The 22,727-nt window shown below is 45.4% G+C and overlaps 1 protein-coding gene across 4 annotated transcripts in view; it reads right to left on the bottom strand.

Moving 5' to 3' along the window:
* Nucleotides 1-18,119, bottom strand: part of LOC102995802 (xylosyltransferase 1) — a 58,871-nt gene extending 40,752 nt beyond the window's left edge. For 2 of the 4 annotated variants that reach the window (XM_055090922.1, XM_028500077.2), the window contains exons 1-3: nt 18,043-18,116; nt 15,356-15,436; nt 493-709 (exon numbers count right to left, since the gene is read on the bottom strand). In XM_055090922.1, coding sequence (XP_054946897.1) covers nt 493-709; nt 15,356-15,436; nt 18,043-18,044 — 300 coding nt within the window. In that variant the 5' untranslated portion in view covers nt 18,045-18,116. Of the gene's footprint in view, nt 1-492; nt 710-15,355; nt 15,437-18,042 lie in introns of all 4 variants that reach the window. The other 2 variants (XM_028500076.2, XM_055090923.1) reach the window with 2 other exon arrangements.
* Between the last annotated feature and the right edge of the window lie 4,608 nt (nt 18,120-22,727).

Here is a 22,727-nt window from a genome sequence, read left to right as displayed (position 1 = left end):
GTGGGTGTTTCCTGAAAAAGCCAGCATATACAGTTGTGCAGGTTACACACTGCACAATTCTAGGGGGCACCATTGCTATTGTAGGTATGAGAGCTTTGTATTTATATAAATAACAGTTTTCTGAAAAATGGCAATAAAGTGTCTTGTTCTAACAAAATCAGTATATGGTGATGGTTTTACGACCAATGGGAGCCAAGTGTCTTGAGGAAGAACTGCCTTTTTTACTTTACATCTTTAAAGATGTTGTCTAGATTGCTGGTGGCAGCATTGTGCATCTACTCCATACAACCTCCATGTAGACTGGAGGGGACCAGGGGCCCTGCTGTGACAGCAAGGTCCCTGGTAGCCAATACAGTTCCCCATCTTCCTCTGGATGTTTGGAGGACAACATATTGAACCCTGCGTGGCTTTGCCAAAAATTCAGCACCCACTTTGCTCCAAAGGCTAGAGCCAACCCCTACCTTTCTCAGGGATGTTTTCCTGGATACTCACCTCTGCAGGAAGCAGGGTGTAGGAGTAGAATTGCTTCATTTTTGTCACTAGATCGTCTGTGGAGAACGTCACATACTCAACAAACTTCCGGTTTAGCAGGAACCAATCTGAGCCGCCATCCACGGCAATGCCCTCTGGGATCCGCCGGTCCCCCAGGCGCCACATGTGGGCATCACACTCCAGAAAGAGCCGGTCCAGGCCCTGTTTCCGGATGAACCTGGGCAAGACAAAGTAGTGCTTAGCCGTGAAAGAGCGCCACCTAGAGTCCAAATGAAATGGCACAGTCTCGGCAATAAAGGCATTTATTGAGTACCTACTGTGCGCTAGGTACTGAGCTAGGGGCTCTGTGTGTAGTTTTTCACTTGATCTTCACAAGCGAGGCTGGTGTCTATAACCCTATGAGGTAGGTACTATTATGCCCATTTTACAGATGAGGACACAGAAGCTTAGAGAGCTTAGGAGACTTGCCCACCCAGCACAATTAGATGGCAATGATCATCTGCTACATCTGCTTCCTCTTTAGAGAACTTTTGAAATCACCTTTTCATGCCATGGATGCCTTGGCAGTTTGGTGAATACAGCCTATGGACCCTCATCTCAGAATAATGCTTTTATTTTATTTATTTATTTTTTAAAATTAATTAATTAGTAAATTAAGTATAGTTGATTTACAATATAGTGTTAGTTCCAGGTGTACAGCAAAGTGATTCAGATACACACACACACACATATATATACACACATATATATTTTAGATTCTTTTCCTTTATAGGTTATTACAGGATATTGAATATAGTTCCCTGTGCTACACAGTAAATCCTTGTTGTTCATCTATTTTATATATAGCAGTGTGTATCTGTTAATCCAATACTCCCAATTTATCCAATTGCAGAATAATGCTTTTAAATGCATACAACAAAAATACACAGGGTTACAAAATATTTTCAAAAATACCAAAGTGATGATATAGTAATTCACATGATTCTTGATTCACACATTAAAATGAGTATTACAAAATATTTTTTAAAACACCACATTTATGATAATTACATGTTTCCTTTTTAACACATTTAATAACAAGGTCTTGTAGTAGGTCTAAAAACTACTGTAATTTTGAAGAAGAGGTGAGCATATATGACATTTAGAAGTGGATGCATCAATTATAATGCGATTTGAAAATATGTGATTCCTGGGCTTTTCCTGGCGGTTCAGTGGTTAAGACTCCACGCTTCCAATGTAGGGGGCATGTGTTCGATCCCTGGTTAGGGAACTAAGATCCAATATGTCACGTGGCATGGCCAAAAAAAAAAAATGTGATTCCTAACAGTAACTGCTAATACTGTGGTGGTTTGTTACCCTACACTTAGCCTACATTTAGCTAGATTTCAGTTAGAGTTTAGTGAAAATTAAGATCATTTTCTTCCTATTCAAAGTCACAGACCCCTGAATTCTATCCATGAACCTCAGATTGATAATTCCTGCTCTAGGACACACACACACACACACACACACACACACACAGTGATTCCTAACAGTAACTGCTAATACTGTGGTGGTTTGTTACCCTACACTTAGCCTACATTTAGCTAGATTTCAGTTAGAGTTTAGTGAAAATTAAGATCATTTTCTTCCTATTCAAAGTCACAGACCCCTGAATTCTATCCATGAACCTCAGATTGATAATTCCTGCTCTAGGACACACACACACACACACACACACACACACACACACACACACTTTTGGGATTCTGCAAGCCAGACAGGGTGGAATTGGCATTTCCTAATTTGTAGATGTGGAAATCAAAGGTCAAAGAGCTGGCAAGGTGGGTGTGTTGGGAGGGTAGACAGAACTAGGGCCAAGCTCTCTGGCCAAAACTCTCAGTTCATTTGCAGTTAGCATTAATTTCGCACCTACTATGTGCCAGGCATGTGCTGGCCTTGGTGGGAGGCAGGAGAAGTGAGGATGGTCCCTGCTCCTCAGGAGCTGGTTATCTCGTTGGGAGTTTATAGTCTACAGGTCTCCCCACCCAGGGATCTTGATGCTCCTCCAGCTCATACAACATAAAATCAACCATCTTAAAGCATACAGTTCAATGGCATTCGTTCATTCACAATGTCGTGCAATCGTCATCTCTAGTTTCAAAATATTTTGTCACCCCCAAAGGAGACCCCCATCCTCATCAGCAGTTACTTCCCATTCCCCCTTCCCTCCAGTCCCTGGCAGTCCATCTATGGATTTACCTATTCTGGATATTTCTTATAGATAGAACCACACAAGTTGTAGTCTCTTCCACTTTTAGCTTCGTGTTTTCAGGGTTCCTCCACATTGTAGCAAATAATGGGGCTTCATTCCCTTGTTTCTGTCTGCCCAGCATCCATTCTCTGGGAACCACACCTTGATTTTATTTTGGACAGTTGCTCACCGTCAACTCTCAGTTCACTTGGTGTGTCTCACCCCCAGCACCAGGGGTGGGAACACGACTCAGCCTGGTCAATCAGAGTATTCCACCTGCTTGGCTGCCATAATTGCTTCATGGATGGGCAAGCAACTCAAGCTGAGTCTGAGACTAGGTTCTGGATTTTTGCTGGAAATACTAGGAAGGAGGGCTTTTCTAGGGGATCTTTTTCTGGAAGAATGTAAGCTGAGGGCTGCTGACAGCCATCTTGTCACCATGAGTATAGAGGTTGTCTGATCATGAAGGTAACACAGAAGACAAAAAAAGAGAGATGGAGAATGGGAGGGAGGGAGGGAGGAAGTAAGGGAGGGGGAGAGACAGACAGACAAAGCCTTGATGACTTTGCTTGAGACCCTGGATCTTGCTATACCTGATTCACCCCCAGACTTGTCAGTAAAGTGCTTAAGGCATTTTAAGATGGGATTCTGTCACTTGCAATTGAAAAAGTCCTGACTAATACATTCCTGAATGATTTCACCTTTATCATTACCGTGATGAATGCAAATGTTCTTAGGCTCCAGATAGGGCAGGTAGCCATGGCTGTGGCACATTAATGCCACCTCTTCCACTAGAGCAGGCTGCATCCCCCATTGTGTGTCTAGAGGTCTTTGTGCCTCCATGGCAGACTTCGTCTCTGTCTTCACATTAGAGTTACCTGTCTCCTCTGAGGTAGATGCTGTGCTCACTAGAACTCGGCTTCCTCCTTTCTGCCTACCTTACAGGCCCTGGAAGAGTGCAAGGCATCTGCTCAGGAAAGGTCTACGGTGATGACCAGACGTCAGGCCATAGAAGCTGGAGATAGCCCCACCCTGTTGGTCATGCTGAATTCTACAGAGAATCTCTCCCATTGGGCCTCCCACAAATCCACCAAAGGGAACTGCCTGAAACCTCACTAATAAACCCACACCCCTAGCACTTTCTTCTGCATAAATAGAGGACCTGCTTCTTGACATTGGTCACTCACTGAGCACGATGGTGTAATATATTTAATTCTTAACCAAATTGATGCTAGTGTAATAAAAATGGTGACAACAATGATGCTGGTGGTGAACGGACTTAATTCTGCTAAAATGTGCTTTTCATCTACATTGCAGTGTTGGCTCTACCAGTAACCAGCTGGGTGAATTTGGAAAATGATGACCTTGACTCAGTTTCCCCCATGGGAAACTGACAAAGTTGGGCTAGGTCTAGGTTATAAAATTAAATGTCTACAGGGGTCAGACAAATAATATAAGTTTGTGAGGGGGGCTTAGTATAAGATAACAGGGTAGGTGGAGTTAGCAAAGACGTAGAGACTGCGTTTTCTGAAAAGCACTCAAATCCCTTAAAAAAAGCATTTCTGGCTAAATAAGACATATCCCTAGGCTGAAACCAGCCCACAGACCACCAGTCATAATAACGCTGGGTTAGGTCATCTCTAGGGTACTTTCCAGCTGTGACATTCTCTAAGTCCCTCTGTTATACCCAGGAAGAGGTATGGGGCAAGCATTAGACGGATGCATGGGAGCCCACAGAAGGCTGACAACTTTTCTGAGTATACAAACAAGGGCAGAAGCCGACCAGAAGACCCACATGTCCAGCGCCCCTGGTCCTGTTCTTTCCCTAACACAACTTTCCTAGTGCAAAATCCAAGTTCGTTAGCAAAGCCATGTTCTCTCTGGGGAGCGAGCTGGTGAAGGGTTTTCAATACACTCACCATAGCACTCACTGACACCAAACTTGGCTCTAACTGACCCACTGAAGGAAGCCGCCGAGGCTGAGGAAATAAAATCCTACCTCGACTCTGGCTGGTGCCAATTAAACGATAATGTCCAGTGAGCACACTTAACTGTGTTTAAAACTTTAAATTTTAGATACTCTATATCAAAACTTACATGGTAATCAAGACCAACTGAGAATAAGAGAGAGAGAGAGAGAAGAAATACAGGTGAGACGACTTGCAAAAGTTTTCTTTCCATGGACCAGCTTTTTAATTTCATGTTCCATTAGCTGGGATAAGAGCATCGTCTTGCAATTTTAATGTGATGTCCCGGACCACCATATCCAAATACAATATTTACGCAGTAATCTCCAAAATGAAATATTCATGGGGTTGGGAGACTGGCCGCTGTATGTACTGCCTTCAAAAACTGATAAGCTGCGAACACATGCTTTGGTTAATTATGAGTAAATAGAGACCACAGATTGCCTAGGTCTCAGAAAGGGGCTACCAGGAACTTAGGTCTGGACTGGGAGAAGGTGGCAGACGCCCAGAGTCTGGGTATCTAGCAGGCGAAAAGAATCAGCTGTTTCAACAGTGATTTGCTTTTTATTCTTCCCTGTGGATTTACTATAACTTGAAAAGGTACAGGTTGGAAACCAAAGTAAAGTTTGTGAACACCTGGGTGAGTCTTGTCATCGATGCTGGCTCACCAGGAAAAGGTGCACGGCTCTCTCACCTGAGGGATGGAGGGGAGAGTTGCAGCAATGGGCCCGACTCACAGAAGGTGACCAATGATGCTGCCCTCCCTTCAGCTTTGTTTCCAGTTGACCTGGTTACCTGGTCAAACTGGGGTCGACAGGTGACACCATAGAAGAGCAGACATGAAGAGGATCTGGTACCAATGTTGTCTCTGCTTTCACTGAGAAGTGGGGCTGGCTTAACTTCTCTGAATGCCAGTTCCCTCACCTGTAGGATGAGCTCCATGACACCTGTCCCAACAAGTTCCCAAATCAGCTGCAAAAGTGTGATGGGTGATGTTTACAAAGGTCCTTGCAAAGTAAGCACTCTTCACCCAAGCAATGGGCTGACCCGACCATCAGTTCTTTTTTTCATAGAGATAACATCCCTCTCCAATCCTCCTTTGGTGTTTTATTTTTCTCCATATCACTTTTCACTTTCTAATATAATATACAAGGTATTTATTTAGTTTATTGCCTATCTCTACTACTGGATGTAAGCCCCAAGAGGGCAGAGATTTCTGTCTATTTTTGATCACCTCTGTATTCTACTACAGTGCCTAACATACAGCTAGTGCCCAATAAATATCTGTTGAGTGAATGAATAAAGGGAACAATAACAGCCATGTCTGTCAGGCAATCAGGAAGTAGCTGCCATTAGTTATAGCCAGGTATCAGATTTTTTTAACACACATTCGACAGACAAAGGAACTGAATCACAGGAAGGTTAAGTAATTTCTCCAAAGTCACGCAGCTAACAGGCCTAGACTTGAGTCCAGGTCTGGATGAATCCAATGCAAATGCTTAACTACTCTGCCATTCTTCATCTCAATTCGCCAGGGTCCCCCCAAAAGGATCCAAATGAAGGATCTGAGAACTTCTATTTCCTCAAAAAGACAATGCCCAGAAATGAGTGAACCAAGAGAAAATGGCTCATTGCTGGTTGGAAGAGGCTTTCAGCCAGACCTCACAAGGACTTCTGTCTTCAGAATAGGTTACTTAAGGGAAAACGTGGTATCGTTTGCATTTGGTTTTACCTCCTGGGCTCTCAGGGATGGTTTGCCTCCCTGAGATTTTTCTCTACTGCCACAATATGGGACAAAGTCAGAGCTAAATATGCTTCTACTAGGATGTCACAAGGACCAAATCTACTCAGTTGAGCATCAAAGGAAATCAGATGGAGGATGGCAAGGGGCCCTGAATCTCCCCCATGGGAGAAGAGGTCAGTTAAGAAAGTATCTGTAGCCTTTGGAAATGGCCTCAGAAAGGGCAGACAATGAAGAAGTCTCTCAATTCAGTTAATTCCCTGGCTACAATCTCGGTATATTCATCAAGTGTGGAATTATTCCAGAACCGTCTTGTCCTGTAATGAATTCTGAAAGGAAGAACACTGTCCCTCAGATTTTACAGCATGTTTGAGCAAGAAGGAATCTCAGCAATCAGCTGATATAACTAATTTTATAGATAAAAAACCCCAACACACGGAGACTCAGAAAGGATGTGTGATCCAAAGTCATCCGAAGTCACACAGCCTAGGAAAATATTTCCTCTTCTTCTCTTTCTCTCTCCAGGGATCTCCCACTGAACCCAGATTACTCCTTTAGCCTAAGTACAACCTAAGCATTTTAGTTTAAAAATAAAGTCATGGAACAAAGCATGAAAACACAATGCGTGAAATCAGCCGGCTATGTGAATGGACTCACACGAAACAGCCGTGTCACACAGGGGCCAAACTTTGGGCTCTGGAGCCAGAATATTTGGTACAAGTCCTGGATTTGCCACTAACCTTGGGCGACCTGAACATGGATGCCTCAGTTTCTTACATGGAAACTGGTGATCGTCATAATATCTGCCTCAGAGAATTTAAGTGAGATTATATTATATATGGAGAGGGCTTAGCGTAGTGCTCGGCACTTAGTAAGTGCTTAATAAGTGTTCACCAAGATACTTAACCTTTTCCCTCATCAAGCCAGAAAATTAAAACTTCTATCTCTCTTCTTCTCTATTCTGGGATTTGGTAGACAGGCATGTGTAGGGCACCTCCAGAGCTAAGGAGAAACCCTTTATGCTCTGAGAAGCAATGCCTTTTCAGCACCAAGGACAGAAACCCAAAGCGCACCCATCTGCAATTATTTTAGTTCAGCAGTGCCCACGGCTGTGGTGGTAGAGGGTGACAAGCAACACGGGCACCCTGATTCTATCTGAGAACCACAAATACAAAACCCTCCCATCTTTCCAAGGCACAAGTCAGTGAGGATTCAGGTCACTGGGTTCCTAGTTTGGCAGCTCCACAGGGGCTCTGCTGGCCATTTCTCACAGGTCCAGTGTGGGTTATGTCCCTTCCCAAGCTGGGCTGGAGTCAGCTGTCAGGCCCCAACTCTGCAGTAGTTGGAAGAGAAGAGGGGCTTGGGGCACTTGCTCATTCAGCAACTCTCCAAGTCTCTGTGCTGAGAATATGGTTGTGAAGAAGACAGACATCATCCCTATCCTCTCTCTTCTAAGATGAAAGATAAAACCATAATATTTACCATTTATTGAGCACTTGCTACTTTCTAGGTCCTGTTCCTTGTACTTAATATATATTCTCTCATTTAATCTTCATCACCCTCATCCTATGAGGGTTCATTTTCCAAATGAAGGAACAAAGACACAGAGAGGTTAACTAATTTTCCCAAGGGTACACAGTTGGTTAGTGGCAAGGAAGGGATTAAACCTTAGCAGTCAGGCTCTGGATTCCATACTCTTAGCCACAAGACTATAACACTACTCTAATAAATAGGTAAGTAGTCATAAACCGCTACAAAACACATGAATATGTAATTAGATGTTTGTGATAAGTGTTATACAGGAAAACTTAGAGCGCAATGACAAAATAAAGAGACAGGGACTTAATTAGTGAAGACTATTGGGGAAGACTTTGCTGAGGAGGTGGCACTGACAAGAAGGATGAGAAGGAATCAGTCATCGGAAGAATTCTGGAGAAGAGCTTTTTTTTTTTTTTTTTTTTTTTTGTTTGTTTTTTTTTTGGAGAAGAGCTTTATAGGAGACAGAAATAGTGTGTGCAAGAGCGCAAATGAATGAAAAGAAGCTAACGTGGTAGGAGTGGAAGCTACAGGGAGAAGCTCAGCTTCACTACCTCACACCAGAGGAGACCAGTCACAGGAGAGGCAGACTCTGACCTGATTGATGGAAGGAATGTATCAGCCATAAGTACATGTGGCCTGGACATGGCGGGAAACGCCACAATGAACATACTTAGGGAAACGGTATAGCACAGTGGCTAGGAATGTAGACTCTGGAGCCAGACTGCCTGGGTTCGAGTCTCTTTCCCCATTCTCTGTGTTGTTTAACCTCTCTAGCCTCAGTGTCCCTATCTGGAAAATGGGCATGATAATGACTGCATTTACACCATGGGATTGTTGTGAAAATTGAAAGAGTTAATATCTCTGAGGCATTTGGGACAGTCTCTGGCACACAGTAAACTCTATCATTACACATGCCCTGGGCAAAGAAAGCTGACTTGGCTTTGACATTCAGGAATGGAAAAAAACCCAGCCTGAGCAGAAATGCAGAGTTAGGGGCCCAAATCCTGGAACTGAGAATCCCAGGCTTGGTGGCCCATGCTCTTCACATGGGCCCGAATCAGCTTGCACCTCTAAGAGTCTAAAGGTCCATTGAGGGCTAACTGATTTTCCCTATTTCACACATATTTAAAAACAATGTCTACTGCCTTCTGTTCTTATTATAAAAGTAATGCAGTTCCTCCACAGAAGGCATGGAACACAAAAAGAAAGAAAAGGAGGAAATAAAAAATCATGCTCTATGTCTCAGAGATGACACTGCACATATTTTCCTTCCAGCCTTTGGTCCAACTTTGACATGTATTGTTTTGAAAAAAGAAAAGATTGAAAGTTGACCTCAAAACTCATATGGAGGCCCACAGAGTGTCTGTGTACACAGCTTTGTATGGGTGCCTGTGTGATGCTAAGCTTTATTTTGACATGGCTACCATAACTGGATTAAATAAAGTGAACATGCAAACAGGGATAAACTCACCGGGTGGGTTTAAGAAAAGCAAGAGGGAAATGCAATCTGCTTTCCCCATTGGAGATGAGATATTAATTACCTCCTGCTATCAATCATGGTGCTACGAGACAGATGGGGAGAGAGCTCTTCTGATAAGCAAGTTGGCACCAAAGGGCCTCCTGAAAGCAGATTTGCTTGGAGGAGGTTCCTGGCCAGGCTCTCGATGGATTTGACAACTTTTGGTTAAACAATTGCCTATTTATACATCAAGGGAGGTTTGGGCCTGAAGATTAGTTCAATGTCAGAGAGAAGAAGCTGCTGAAGCTGCTTTAGCTGCCATTCTGGTGCCCAGCGAGGGACTGCCGCCTCTAGCAGGTGGGCCCCAGACCAGGGAACAGGAAGAAACTTGTTTATGCCACTTCTGACCTGAGGGCTGGGACCCCTCCTAGCTTCCTTCTGGTCTAGTCTTCTTACATTTGAAACGCTAGTTGCTTCTCTAAGAGTTGTAGAAAGTGTTTTGCAAACATTAATCACGTGTATATATACCATCTTCAAGGCTTTTCCATCCTTGTCACCATCACCACTATCAACGTCACCACCATCATCAACTTAATATGCGTAACTAACTATTCCAAGAGCTTACTCACATATTCACTCATTTAATTCTTGCAGCAATTCTATGAGGTTGGTTTTATTATCATTATTCCCATTTTACAGATGAGGAAACTGAAGCACAAGTGATTGATGTAACTTACCCAAGGCCACACACCTAGTGAGTGCTGAGCATACGAACGCTGGCAGTCAGGGTCCAGAACCCAGATTCTTAACTGCTCTGATATAGGTTTTATGAAGTCTGTATGAGACTTTCCTTAATATTTCTTTTCTAAACCAACTTTAGATAGCTTCAACTGTTTTCTTTTAAACTTAGTCTTATTCTAAGCATCATGTCCATGAAATCATCGATTAGATGGGCTAATTATATAAATTTTAGTTGATATACATAAAATCAATACTAACTCTCCCATGATGCCCATTTATGAACACCCCAAAATAATCTCACATATCACTGGTGGATTGTGAACCCACTTTGGGATAGGGTGACTCTAGAAAGTAGGGGAAGGACTGATTTTCCTCCCTTGCTCCTTTAAAAATGATTCTGCTTAAAATCAGCAGAGTTTTGCTCTTTCATCCACACACCCCAAGAACTGAAAACAACAGGTCCTCTCAGATGCAGTCACTAATCATGGGGTGATAAAAGTCAGACCTAACCAGGCTCCAATGCCAGCTGTGTGGAACCTTGAGCAAGTTAAAGCAACTTTGCAAGCCTCAGCTGTACTCTTTAAAAGAGGATAACGCAACTCGAAAGCACGTGGCTCGGCACTTCCTGTGGTCAGTGAGGATACTCAGTCCTCCGCAATCCCCACATCACTGTCCGGATCTTATAAAGAAGAGGACATGAAGGCATGGAGAGTCAAAGCCATTTGTCAAAGTCCCCTGGCTGTCATATGGCAGAGCTGGCATTTTGGCACGGGTGTCTGGACTCCATTGCCCGTATGCTCTTACCACCACACCACACTCTGCCCCAGGGCTAAGCACTGGGGCCCTGGTGACCTTGAATTATTTGGAGAACTTAGACCAATCAAGGCCAGAAAATTCCCAGAGGAAACTCTATTCCGGCTGAGGGAAATGATTTTCCCTTTCCATCTCCCTGTAAGGGGCCTGTCCCTACACACTGAGCCTTGATCAAGCTGCTGAGATTTGGGAAACTTCTCCAGCGCTCCCCGAGCAGAACCCAGGAGGTCCTGGGGATGTTTGCCAAGACCTGCTTATTCAGGGCATTTACTTCTTTTAGCCCTGCAGAGCTTATCTGGGAAACTGATAATTGTGCTATATGTCTTTCAATATATCTAGCTACTTCATTTTTGGAGGAAAGCAAGGAAATACAGTGAACACAACACTCCCCTTCATTTAATTATAGGAACCGTCAGGACCAATTTGGCAGCTATTAAAGTACCAGTTTGCCTTTATGCCATCTCTTAGCAGCAGGAGCTGGAAGTCCAAATTGGCTGCTAAAGGCTGAAGTTGGGGACAGAAGGTCAAAACTGCTATTAGGAACCAGGTGAAATGAAAAACTAAGGCACCCTGTGGCCTGTTTTGTATCTCACTGCTTGCTTTTGTCCCTCTCCATCTCTCTGTCTTTTAAACTCCCTGCCTCTGTCACACTGTCTGGTCCCGAAGCATGAAGCATCAGAATGGGAAGGCATTTGGAGATCATGTCATTCAACCACTTTGTTTTTCAAAGGGAGAAAATGAAGCCCAGAGAAGCAGAGTGGCTGCCTCAAAGCCACCCAGCATATTGGAGGAAAGCAGGACCAGAACACAGAGAGGCTGCATCATGCAGGGATTTGAGCTTGGGCTCTGGGGACACACTCACTTAGGTTTGAGTCCTAACCCTGCCCTAGTTGGGTGAGCTTAAGCAAGTTACTTCACCTCTCTGAGTCTCAGTTATCTTATCAGTAAAATGAGGCTAATACGTTGACGAGGGTCACCATCTGGAGCCAGAAAATTAAACCAACACAAAGGGAAAGAGAACCAAAAGAAGTTAATGGGTGAGGGTGGTCAAAAGGTACGAACCTTCAATTATAAAATAAGTATGTTCTGGGATGTAATGTACAGCACGGTGACTACAGTTAATAATACTGTGTTGTACATATTTGAAATTTGCTATGATCTGAAAAGTTCTTATCAAGAGAAAAAAGATTGTAACTATGGGTGGTGATGGATATTAACTAGACTTATTGTGGTGGTCATTTTACAATATATACATATATTGAATTGTTATATCACTTACTTGAAACTAATATAATATGTCGGTAATATATTAATTTTAAAAAAGATTCCTGACAGTGAACTACTTGGCTGTTTGATGTGATGTGTTTATTTTACTTTAACCCTCTCCAGAAATAATAAGAAATAATTAAGCAGCCAGAAAAAAAAAAAAAAAGAATTAACAGAGAGTCTGGGCTTGATGATATCATTTGAACTGCTTGATTCAGCCATGTCTGAAGTCAGATACTAATGTTTTAGTTGCATCACCCAATAACTTCCTTTACCCTTTAAGCAAGTTTGAGCTGAGTTTCTGTCACTTCCCACCAAAAAGGGTCCTTCCTCACATGCCATCAGCGCAGAGCCAGAGCGAAGCCCCACCCAGGCTGCACCGGTGGGAGACATGAGGGAAGATGGGCGTGGCTAGGTTTGTTCACTCAGCAGGTGAGGCCTCAACTGAGAAAGAGGAGAAAGGCGCTGTTGATGGTTCATTTTACTATTGAATTAATTCTAAATTAATCTCCTGAATTCATCTAAGTGAGAGAATCCCAGCTGAGGACTCACGCATGAGTGTTGGAACTTGGGAGCTGTTTTGTCCAGACAGCCTTGGGTTTTAGGGTTTTAGAGGGAGATGGAAGCAACAACTCCTTAGCCTGCATCTTTATCCTGCCCTTTATCCTGCTGTGCCATTTGGGTACCACCTGATGGTTTGGGTACCAGCTCACGCACAGCAACTGGACAAGACGTACTCATACACCCAGAGGCACAGCTCTGGCCTATACACCATCTATTTATTTCTCCCACCTGCAATATTTGAGTCCAATGTTTATCATGGCAATGACATCATCACTACCACCACCACCACCATCATCATCTTCATAGGGCATTTACGATATGCCAAATGCTTTATATACAACATCTCATTTAATCCTTCCAGCAATCTCCTGCGTATAAGTCCATTAATGTTTCCATTGTACAGATAAGGGAACCGGCTCAGAGAGGTTAAGTCACCAGTCCAGTGAAACACAGACAGGACGTGGTGGATCAGAACTTCAACCCAGGAGGTATGACCTCAAAAACTCATGAGGTTTTAACCTCTGTGTTGTAGCCACTTCCTAGCACAGGGCCTGGAAAGAGTAGATAGAGAATAAATACTGAGTAGGCTGAAACAACAATACTAGGGTGGATGTAATTCAGACACAAGTCTATCAACTTACAGTGGATTCCTTTCTAATGATATGACTTTGCACAAAACATGTATTATAAGTTACCTGGAAGTGAAGAAGCATCTTCATTCTCTGCCTAAGGGTGGGGATATCAATACCTGGTCTAGTTCTGGTAACTTACCACCTCCATGGAAACTTGTTCAGCTCCACCCTGCTTCCATGGGCTTTGGGGCCAGAGAACTGGGTTCAAACTCTAGCACTTACCAGCTGTGTGACTTTGGAAAAATCATTTGGGCTCCCAAAGCTCCCCTTTCTTCTGACAAATGGAGATAATAATACGTATTTTTACATTGAGTGACTGTAAGAATAAAGTTGGATCCCGTGTGAAAAGGGCCCAGCAGAGTGATATGCACTTAGTAGGAACACAGTCCGCTATAGGTCTACAATTCTTCTTTATCCACCAGGCCTCTCCAGTGTAGTGGCCAGAACATGCTATATTAATCTGTGCTAATTTACAGAGCGTCTTCAGGTCTGGGGGCTCCTTTTAAGTGTAAAGAATGCAGGCTGCCAGTAGGATAGGCCCAATCTAGAAATAGACAGCTGGATGCAATCAAAGTTAAAATTAAGGAAAATGATACAACCCAAGGATTCTGGGGTTACTTCTTGAAAGCTCAGGAAATGGAGCTCGCTGCTTGCTTCCGTCCCTCCCTTCTGTGGATATCTGGGCAAAGTGGATCACAGAAACAGCTAAAATGACACCTCCATCAGCAGTGGCAGAGAACACCTACAGCAGAGACGGCAAACTGAAACGCCAACAGGGTGAGGTAGGGGAGAGGGCAGCAAGGACTGCAGCAACCTGTAGAACTTGGGCTTTGTCTAAGATCCAGATCATAACTTCCATGAGAAAATTCAAGCACAGATTTACTGGACCTTTGGCTCTTTTAAGATGAGCTGGAAATCTGGATTTCCCTGGGAAATATTGCTATTTTTAAATGGGGCTATTAACTTTCAAATGAAGCACCTGAATTAAACAAAACAAAACCAGCACGAAGGCCAAACAAAACACATTAACACGCTAAAGGCATCCTGTGAGCTGCCAGATTAAGCTCTGAATGCAACGCTAGGAAAAGGCTCTAAGATGGCAGAGTGATCCTGGGCAGTGTTTTATGTCCAGATGGTGGAGCGGATCCTGTGGTCTCTCCTACAGAGGGTGCTCAAGACTGTGTCCCTTCTAGCTGATCTCTGGCCACGGAGATTTAGACTCAGCTCAAAGCGGGACTGTAGTGATGCTGTTAGGCTTTGCTCAGTGTAAGTGAGAGAGTCACAACAGATCCAGGTTGGGCTTCTGGTGCCTCAAATCCCTGCCAACATCTTAGGCAGCAAGAGTAAGGCAATGGTGAGGGCACAGCCCTGGGAGTCGGGATACTTGAGTTCAACTCCATGCTGGTATGATACTCTTTCCTGCTAGAAGGTAAATTCCAGGAGAGTGAGGATTTTGTGTTCTTCACCTCTAGAAGGGTGCCTGGCACATGCTTGGCACTAAGTGAATATTTGTTGAATGACTGGCTGGCCGAATGAATGATCTGGGGACATCATTTACCTAAACTATGGGCCTTAGTCTTCCTACCAATAAATTGGGTATAAAAATGACTACCCTAGTTTCCTTGAAGGACAGCCATAATGTGATAATGGACTCATGAAAGGGCTTGGGGGAAAAGGTGTAAAGGACTATGACATGATGAGACTCATTCACTGTTATCTCTGTCCCTGGCTGGCAGGAGACACCATTTCAGATGCTACAAAGAAAGGGCCAAGGCCCATCCATGCCATGCCTCTCTCCCATCTTCAACTTGTCTCTGGCTGCATCAAACCAGCCTAGAAGGAAGCCCCCAAATGATCACTCAGATTTTCATTTCCCTTTTGCACAAGGGTAGGGGGAGGATATACTACCTTGCATTGTCCCGGCCGTGTGACTTCAAGAAATTCATATCTCGGTATCGGGAGAGAAATGCCACCAGCTGGTCATTTGTCCTGTGGAAGCAAACCGAGAGGAAAGTCAGGGTCCTCCAGAAATCATGAAGACTTTGTGTCCTGGCTCCCTTCTTTGTCACAGAAACCAGGTCCCCTCCTTCTTTCACACCATGCAGGTAGGTAAGGCATCTTCTTTCATGTGTTGCCATCATTGAGCTTACCACAGTATGCTAAAATGGACTGTTTGTCTCTTACATACTCCATATGCTGTGAACTCCTTGAGAATAAGCATAGTACCATATTTGTTTTGGAATCTCCAGTGCCCAACACTGGGCTTGGCAGACAGTAAGTCATCAGTGAATACTTCAATGCCAGATACAGAGTAACCTCAGGGCCTTTGCACTTGCCATGCCTGGGAAATTCCACCCCATATCTTTCCATGTCTGCTCTTGTCATCCAGGTCTCCTTCCAAATGTCACCTCTTCAGAGAGGCTTTTCTTTTTTTTTTTGCTGCCCAACCTAAAGTAGCACCTGCCTCCCCCCGCCCCCATCACATCACTGTATTTACAACATGAGCTCATCACCATCTGAAAGAGCTATATTTGCTTACATTAGGATGTAAGCTCCGTGAGGACAGAACCTAATGAAACTCACTCATCACTGGCACATAGTAGGAGGTACATTAACGTTTGTTGGATGAATGGATGACTCAAGGTGAGATGAGTTTAAACTGACTCCTTCAAATGCGTTTTGAGGAATGAATGAGTCAATGAATGAATGAATCCATAACCCCCAGGCTGACTGAGAGAGCTTTAAGAAATATGAAGTGCGATGCAAACGGGTGACATTGTTCCCAGCATTGTTATCCCGGATTTATCGCCATCAATCTCAGCACTAGCAGTGTAGTCACAGCTAATCAGCTTGTGCATACAGCTGTGACAGTATTTTAAAAGGCAGTCACACGGGGTCTCCATCTGCCAGAAACGCAGTTGCCTCTTACGCTGAATAAACCCAAACAGGTAAATGGTGCTGAAGTGACAGCTCCTTTATCATCTGGCTTCTCTGCTCAGGGATTTTTACTTAGAAGGAAAGGGTTAACCATTGTTTCAAATTGGGAGAAACGGGGTAAAGGCGCATCTCTGGGAAGAGAAAGGAGGCTAGACTTTGGGGGGCAGGTGGGTGCCTAAGAAAGCGATGCCTGTGCTCTAGAAGCAGACCCAGCTGTGTGTCCTACGGTAAGTCATTCAACCTGAGTGGCGGCCTTCACCTGGCTGCCCTGCACACAGTAGGTATACATACTGATGGATAACTGGGTGGACTTAAAGGGCATACAGTAGGTGCACAATAAATGCGAGCTGCTCTGCTCTTGGCCTCCCACCACCCTGTCAGGGCCGCCCTCACCCCTCACCCCCTCCTTCAGTTCCCTGCATCACCTGCAGTAGCGCCACTCCAAGCCCCTGCTCTCTGGTTGGACGACTATTGTTGACCAACTCATAATTTCAGCGGAGGGGGACAGAGAAGTTAACAGATGCTGCGGTGGAAATGAGCACTGCCGACATCCCGTACTAGTTTACAGAAATCAACACCACTTCAAAACCTGCCGTTCTAGTGGCTGCAGATGCCAGAAAAACCCCGTGTGCCTACAGCAAGGTAAATCCGCCCAGGCACAAAACGCAGAAAGCTTAGCCCTGCGGATGTGCACAGAGGCGAACCCCAGGGACGCAGGCAAAAGGCCAAGTCCACGTGTCCGTGCGCACGTGGAGCATCTCCGCAAACAGGCGAGGTGAAGCCCACGCGTGCTTCCCTCCCAGTTACGGGTTGCTGTGGGCAGAGGGCCTCTTGAAGTTGCTGGAGAGGTGGAAACGAAACCAGCCTGCAAAGGAAATGAAAGCAATCTCCCTTTCCAAACCATAGAGGCCCGTTCCATCTCCGCGTCTTAGCAGTTCCTGTTTACCAACCCCCCTCTACTCTCTGCGACAGTTCATTATTGTCCTGATGAACACAGGGACAAGTTAACCTCTGAATGGGTCCCTGGCAGCAGGAATAATAAAGAGGGGCCTCTGAGCCGCCTCAGTGGCAGGATTGAAGGGGCCGGGCCGGGGCTCCTGGGGCCCCTCTCACGAAGCCTCAGGCCTCCCAGGGTCAGCAGCTGAGGCTCCATTTAGCAGCCCCAGAAAGCGCTTTTCAGGGCCCCGAGCTGGGGCCATTGTCACATTTACCGCTTCACTGCGTCCCCATCTGACGGGAATGAATAGGCATTTAGCGAATTTACTTAGCGATGCTTCCACATGAAATCGTCTCAAAAGATGACATCTTAGGGGAGGGAGCATGGACGCGGAGGGGGCTGCGGATTCCAGGCCCAGAGCTTGTGGGTAAAGCCGATTTTCAAAGCACAGCGCTGGGTCCTGGCTGGGCTGGACACGGAGGGGACCCTTCCTCCCCCTCCCTGGGTGAAGAGCCTGCCCCGTGAGCTAAAACCTGTCCCCCAGCCCTTCTGCAGGGGGAGACAGAATTCGGCTGAGGACCAGGTTTCCCTACGGGGCTTTCCAATGCCTGTTGGTAATTGCCTACATAATATTTAGTTCCCTCTGGATAATTAACAGCTTGCGATCTGTTGTCATTTTACCCAGTTCCCTGCTCTCTCCCGCTCTCTCCCCCTCACACACATTTCTCACTCCTTTCTGGTGGAGTCATTTGCCAAGTCAATTCCACAGCTCATCACTTGTGTCTGTCTCCTCCACAATTTCCTTCCACCTTTTGCAGAAATTATCAGAAGACACGTCTACGCCAGTTCCTCCGATTCATGGTGGGGCCTCTGGGACCCATCACTGTGGCCTTTGGAGACACTGGGACATCTTTATGGGAATATGTAAGTAAATAAATATTACAATAAATAATTTGTTTTAATAAATACATTTATTTTAATGTAAATAAACTTATTGGAACCATGTGGGAACCTCGGTTAGAAGGAAATACATGAATAGTAAAATGAGCTCCCGAAGCACCACCATTATGAAATGTCCACCACGCCCTAGGCCCCAGGGCAGAGTTTTGCTACAATTTATTGCATTTAACAATCACAAACAGTCTCTAAAATGCGAGTTTCATTCTCATTTTACAGATGGGCAACTGAGACTCAGAGAAAACACCCATTTAGTGAACATTACAGAACTAGGAACCTGGTTCCAAATGCAAAGCTCGTGTTCTTTGCTACTAGATGGCTTCTACAAATGAATGCATGGATGAATGAATGAATGAGTGAACGAATTCCATCCCAGGTACAAGAGAAAACACACATGTGTTCCACTGCCTCCTTATTCAGAGCCTGGTCTTGGGACCAGCAGCATTAGCCCACTGCTATTAGACATGTCCTACCTCAGGCTCCACCCAAGACATACTGAGTTAAAATTTGCCTTTTAACAAGACTCCCAGGGCATGTGTGTGCCCTTTAAAGTTTAGGAAGTACTGCTTCAAGCCAAGCATGAATATTGGTAGTTAATTCTCTTCCTCTTCATCTTCTCCCCACGGTCTCTTCCTGAGACCCCAGACTTCAGGCAGGTTACTTTCATCTCAATAAGCCTCAGGTGTTGGGAGTATTAAATAAAATAATGCATGTGAGACCCGTGCGGTAGCACCCAGCCCACAGCAAGCCCCTGATAAAGGTTAACTGCTATTTAATAGTATTATTATTGCCATCGTGAGCGTCAGAAGCTTAAGACATTTTGAACTGAGGACAGCAGTATAAAGACCCAACCTGATTTGAACTTGGAAAGCTCTCTGTGCTTCATACCCACAAATTTTCTGCAGAGCATGGTTTGGGAGACGCCCCACAGAAGGGAACCTGTCTACAGTCTCCCAGCTGGCACCACAGTTATGAACTGGCTCCCAGAGGACCACCACACTGCTGTGTGTGTCAGATACGCATGTAGCTCTGGGCATGAAGACACCCAGGAAGAAGGGGGATAGCTCTTAGGTCCTGGGGTGCTCAGAAGTCCCGTCACAGCCCAGCCTGTCTGCAGGCAGCGAGTGCCAGGGCAAGGAGCGGATGGGGCCTGCTCAGTCGCACTTGGAAGGAGCCCATCACAGAGCCAGCTGCCCTCCTCTGGGTCCCTCCTGCCCACCCCGATACCCCTTCCCTGATACAGGATGCTAATATGCTGCCAGAGGTGTTCATGGCTGATGGCGAGGCTGACGGTGCTAAGGCAAAGTTCAGCACAGAGTTCTGTGAATGTCAGGATTTCAAACCCCTGATGCTGCCAGGTATGCCCAGACCCCAGAGGGCACCGGATTTAGCCCTCCTGGATGCAGTGGGTACGCCATGTGTGGAGCAGAAGTGTGTGTGAGAGGCAGTGGATGGAGGCCTGTGGAATCGGGCAAGCTGAGCATTGAGGCACTTTCAATCTGAGCTCAGAATATACTACAGTATTTCCCCAACTTCTTCCACTAGTGTATCATCTGTACAGTTATTTCCTATATATGTTCAATTTAAGTACCACCTTTGCATTACCCTATGCAACAATATTTGTGGGAGCTGATGTACCCCTCTATTTTTCAAATTTTAAATGGTGGCAAAATATACATAAAATTTGCCATATTAACCATCTTAAGTGTACAGTTTAGTTGTATTAAGAACATTCATATTGTTGTGCAACCATCACCACCATCCATCTCCAGAACTCTTTGCACCTTGCAAAACTGAAACTCTGAATCCGTTATACAACAACTCCCCACTTCCCCTGCCCTCCGCAACCTTCCTTCTACTTTCCGTCTCTGTGAATATTCAGAGTAGTCAAACTCTAGGGACCTCATATAAGTGGGATCATACAGTATTTATCTTTTTCTGACTGGCTTCTTTCACATGGCACAATGTCCTCAAGGTTCCTCCATGTGGTGGCATGGGTCAGAATTTCTATCCTTTTTAAGGCTAAATAATATTCCATCCTGACGTACCGTTTTTATGTTTTCTCCTATGACACGTGAAAAGCAATAATGACGCCTTGTCCGTATTCCTCCTAAAGCAACGGGGCCACCAAAGGCATACGGAGAGTGGCCATCTGCCCCGGGGTGCCCAGGACACAGAAGTCTTCATTTTAAAATCAGATGGTTCTGGGCACATGGATCTGCCACGGGATGTGTGACCCCAGGAGAAGCGTCATCCTCCATCTTTCTACGATAAACCCGAGTACAGAAAACCACGATGGTGGGAAGGCCAACTGTAACCATCTCCTGGGCTTTTAAAATTATAACTATGAAACTCAGGCTACAGCAAGATCATGAAATAACAGCAGAGGCAACAACAGCATCTAACACTTGAGTACCTACTATGTGGGGACACTATTTTAAGCACTTTGCACCTATTAACCCACTTATTCCTCATGTCGACCCTATGAAGTAGATGCTGTAGTATTTACATCCATTTTTTTTATTACAGAAACGGGAACAGGCATCTTCGTGGCTTTTTGATGTAACGATGTGTCCTGTTCTGTCTAATCAGCACACGCAGGAAGACTTCATCCTTTTAATGGCCGCACAGCCTCCTATGGAATGGGCACAGCCAATCCCCTAGTGATGGACATTTAGGTTGTTTCCTCATTCGCCTCCCTGCTTACAGGTATTGCTCCTACGAACATCCTCGCACATGTATCTTTCCACATGCGGGTATGATAGATTTTTGTAGGTTTAAATTCCCAGATGTGGAACTGTTCGTGCAAAGGATGCTTTGGAGTCTCTCTTTGCTTTCAGAAAGCCTCATTACGTGGACTGAGGCTGCCCCAAGGGTCGAGGGCGTGGCTGGGGCTCACATCATTACACAGGAACTGACCAGCTGGCTACCAGTGGTGTGGGCAGGGAGAAGGAAATTGTAAAGGGGATGGAGGAGGGGAGGCTGGTGGGCTTCTCCAGCAGGCTGGCCAGGCCTGAGCAGGGGCCTTCTGGTTTCCCCATGGTACCAACAGCCAGTGGGACCCAAATGAACCTTCTGTCAAGCAGCAAGGGGTGTGGGGGGCACGGCAGAGAACTATCCTCCTCGGTACGTGGGGCAGCTGCTCCAGCTGGTGTCCATCTGTCTGCTAAGAGCCCCGGGATTTTCAATCAGGCACCTTGGACGATACTTTTCAGGAGCCTGGCAAGAGTCATGAGGCGAGCAGGCATTGGGTCTAATTCCATTCTGTTCCTCCAGGACCCGGTACACAGTAGGTGCTCAACAGTTACTCAGCACAGCGCCAGCCCCATGGGACGGGCTCAGCCCCCGAGGGCGGAGAGCACAGGCATTCACTTCTACATCTGTGCCTTTGCCCGTCCCGTTCCCTGTGCCAGGAATGCTGCTCCCTGTGTCCCTGACCTGGGAGGGATGTGGTGCAGAAGCAATAACACTGAGGGTAGAAAACATGCCTTTTGTTGCCTGCAAAGTGCTAAGTGCTCCTCCTTCTCTTTTAATTTCACAGTAACCCCATCAAGCGGGTACTAGTTTATACGCGAATAAAGTGGGACACACAGATTTAACAGTTTGGCCAAAGTCTTAGAAGAGGTGGAGCTGAGATTTGGACCTCAGCACCCCAGGTCAAGAGTGCAGGCTCTTTTCAATCCTGCTTTCCTCGTGGTGAACAGGCTACAGGAATGTGCTTCGTTTCTTTAGAAAGAGCCAGGAAACAAGCAGAGGAACCGCAGCCACCTTCTGAAGCCTCCTACTTCCTTCCAAGGGGATCGTTGTGGAGCATATGTTGCACATCAGGAGTGGATATAGATAAAGCCGTCTGTCCGGGGTGTGGGCCTTTCTGTGGCGCCGTCTACAATCTGACCCCAGCCACCTGATTCCTCTCACTGCACTCCATCTCACAAGTGGATTCAGACCCATTTTTCCATAAGGCTTATTTCTTTTTGGGTTGGGGAGAGACACTGCCATCACTGTCCTCGACTTTCCAGATGGTTCATGCTTGAGCCTTACCGAATTCTTCTTATCTGCTAGGAAATCTCTCAGGAAGGCCAGAACTCCAGAACAACCAGAGGAAAGCCCAAGTTCAGGGTTCCCTGAAGAAGAGGCAAGAGCAAAGGCAACTGGAGATAAGAGAAGGCAACCCCTGATTCAGATGTAGTGGAAGCTCACAGCGAGACCCGAGTGGTCTCGGTCTAGGATACAGGGAAAGCTAGATGCTGTAATTCTTCCTGGACCCTGGGGGCATAATTACAGCCACAGTTGGGTACCTGAGGAGAAGTGAACTGGATAAAATGCAGCCCCAGCTTCTAGGCTCCACTCTAATCCATCCTCGGGGAAGCAGTTGTAAGATCTTCTAAAACGTTAAGTCTGATCGTGCCTCTTCTTCTACTTAATATCCTTGGTGGCTCTCCATCCCCT

The sequence above is a fragment of the Physeter macrocephalus genome, chromosome 14 (assembly GCF_002837175.3).
Source record: "Physeter macrocephalus isolate SW-GA chromosome 14, ASM283717v5, whole genome shotgun sequence".
Lineage (NCBI taxonomy): Eukaryota > Metazoa > Chordata > Mammalia > Artiodactyla > Physeteridae > Physeter > Physeter macrocephalus.
This window is presented reverse-complemented; position numbering and strand designations above follow the sequence as displayed.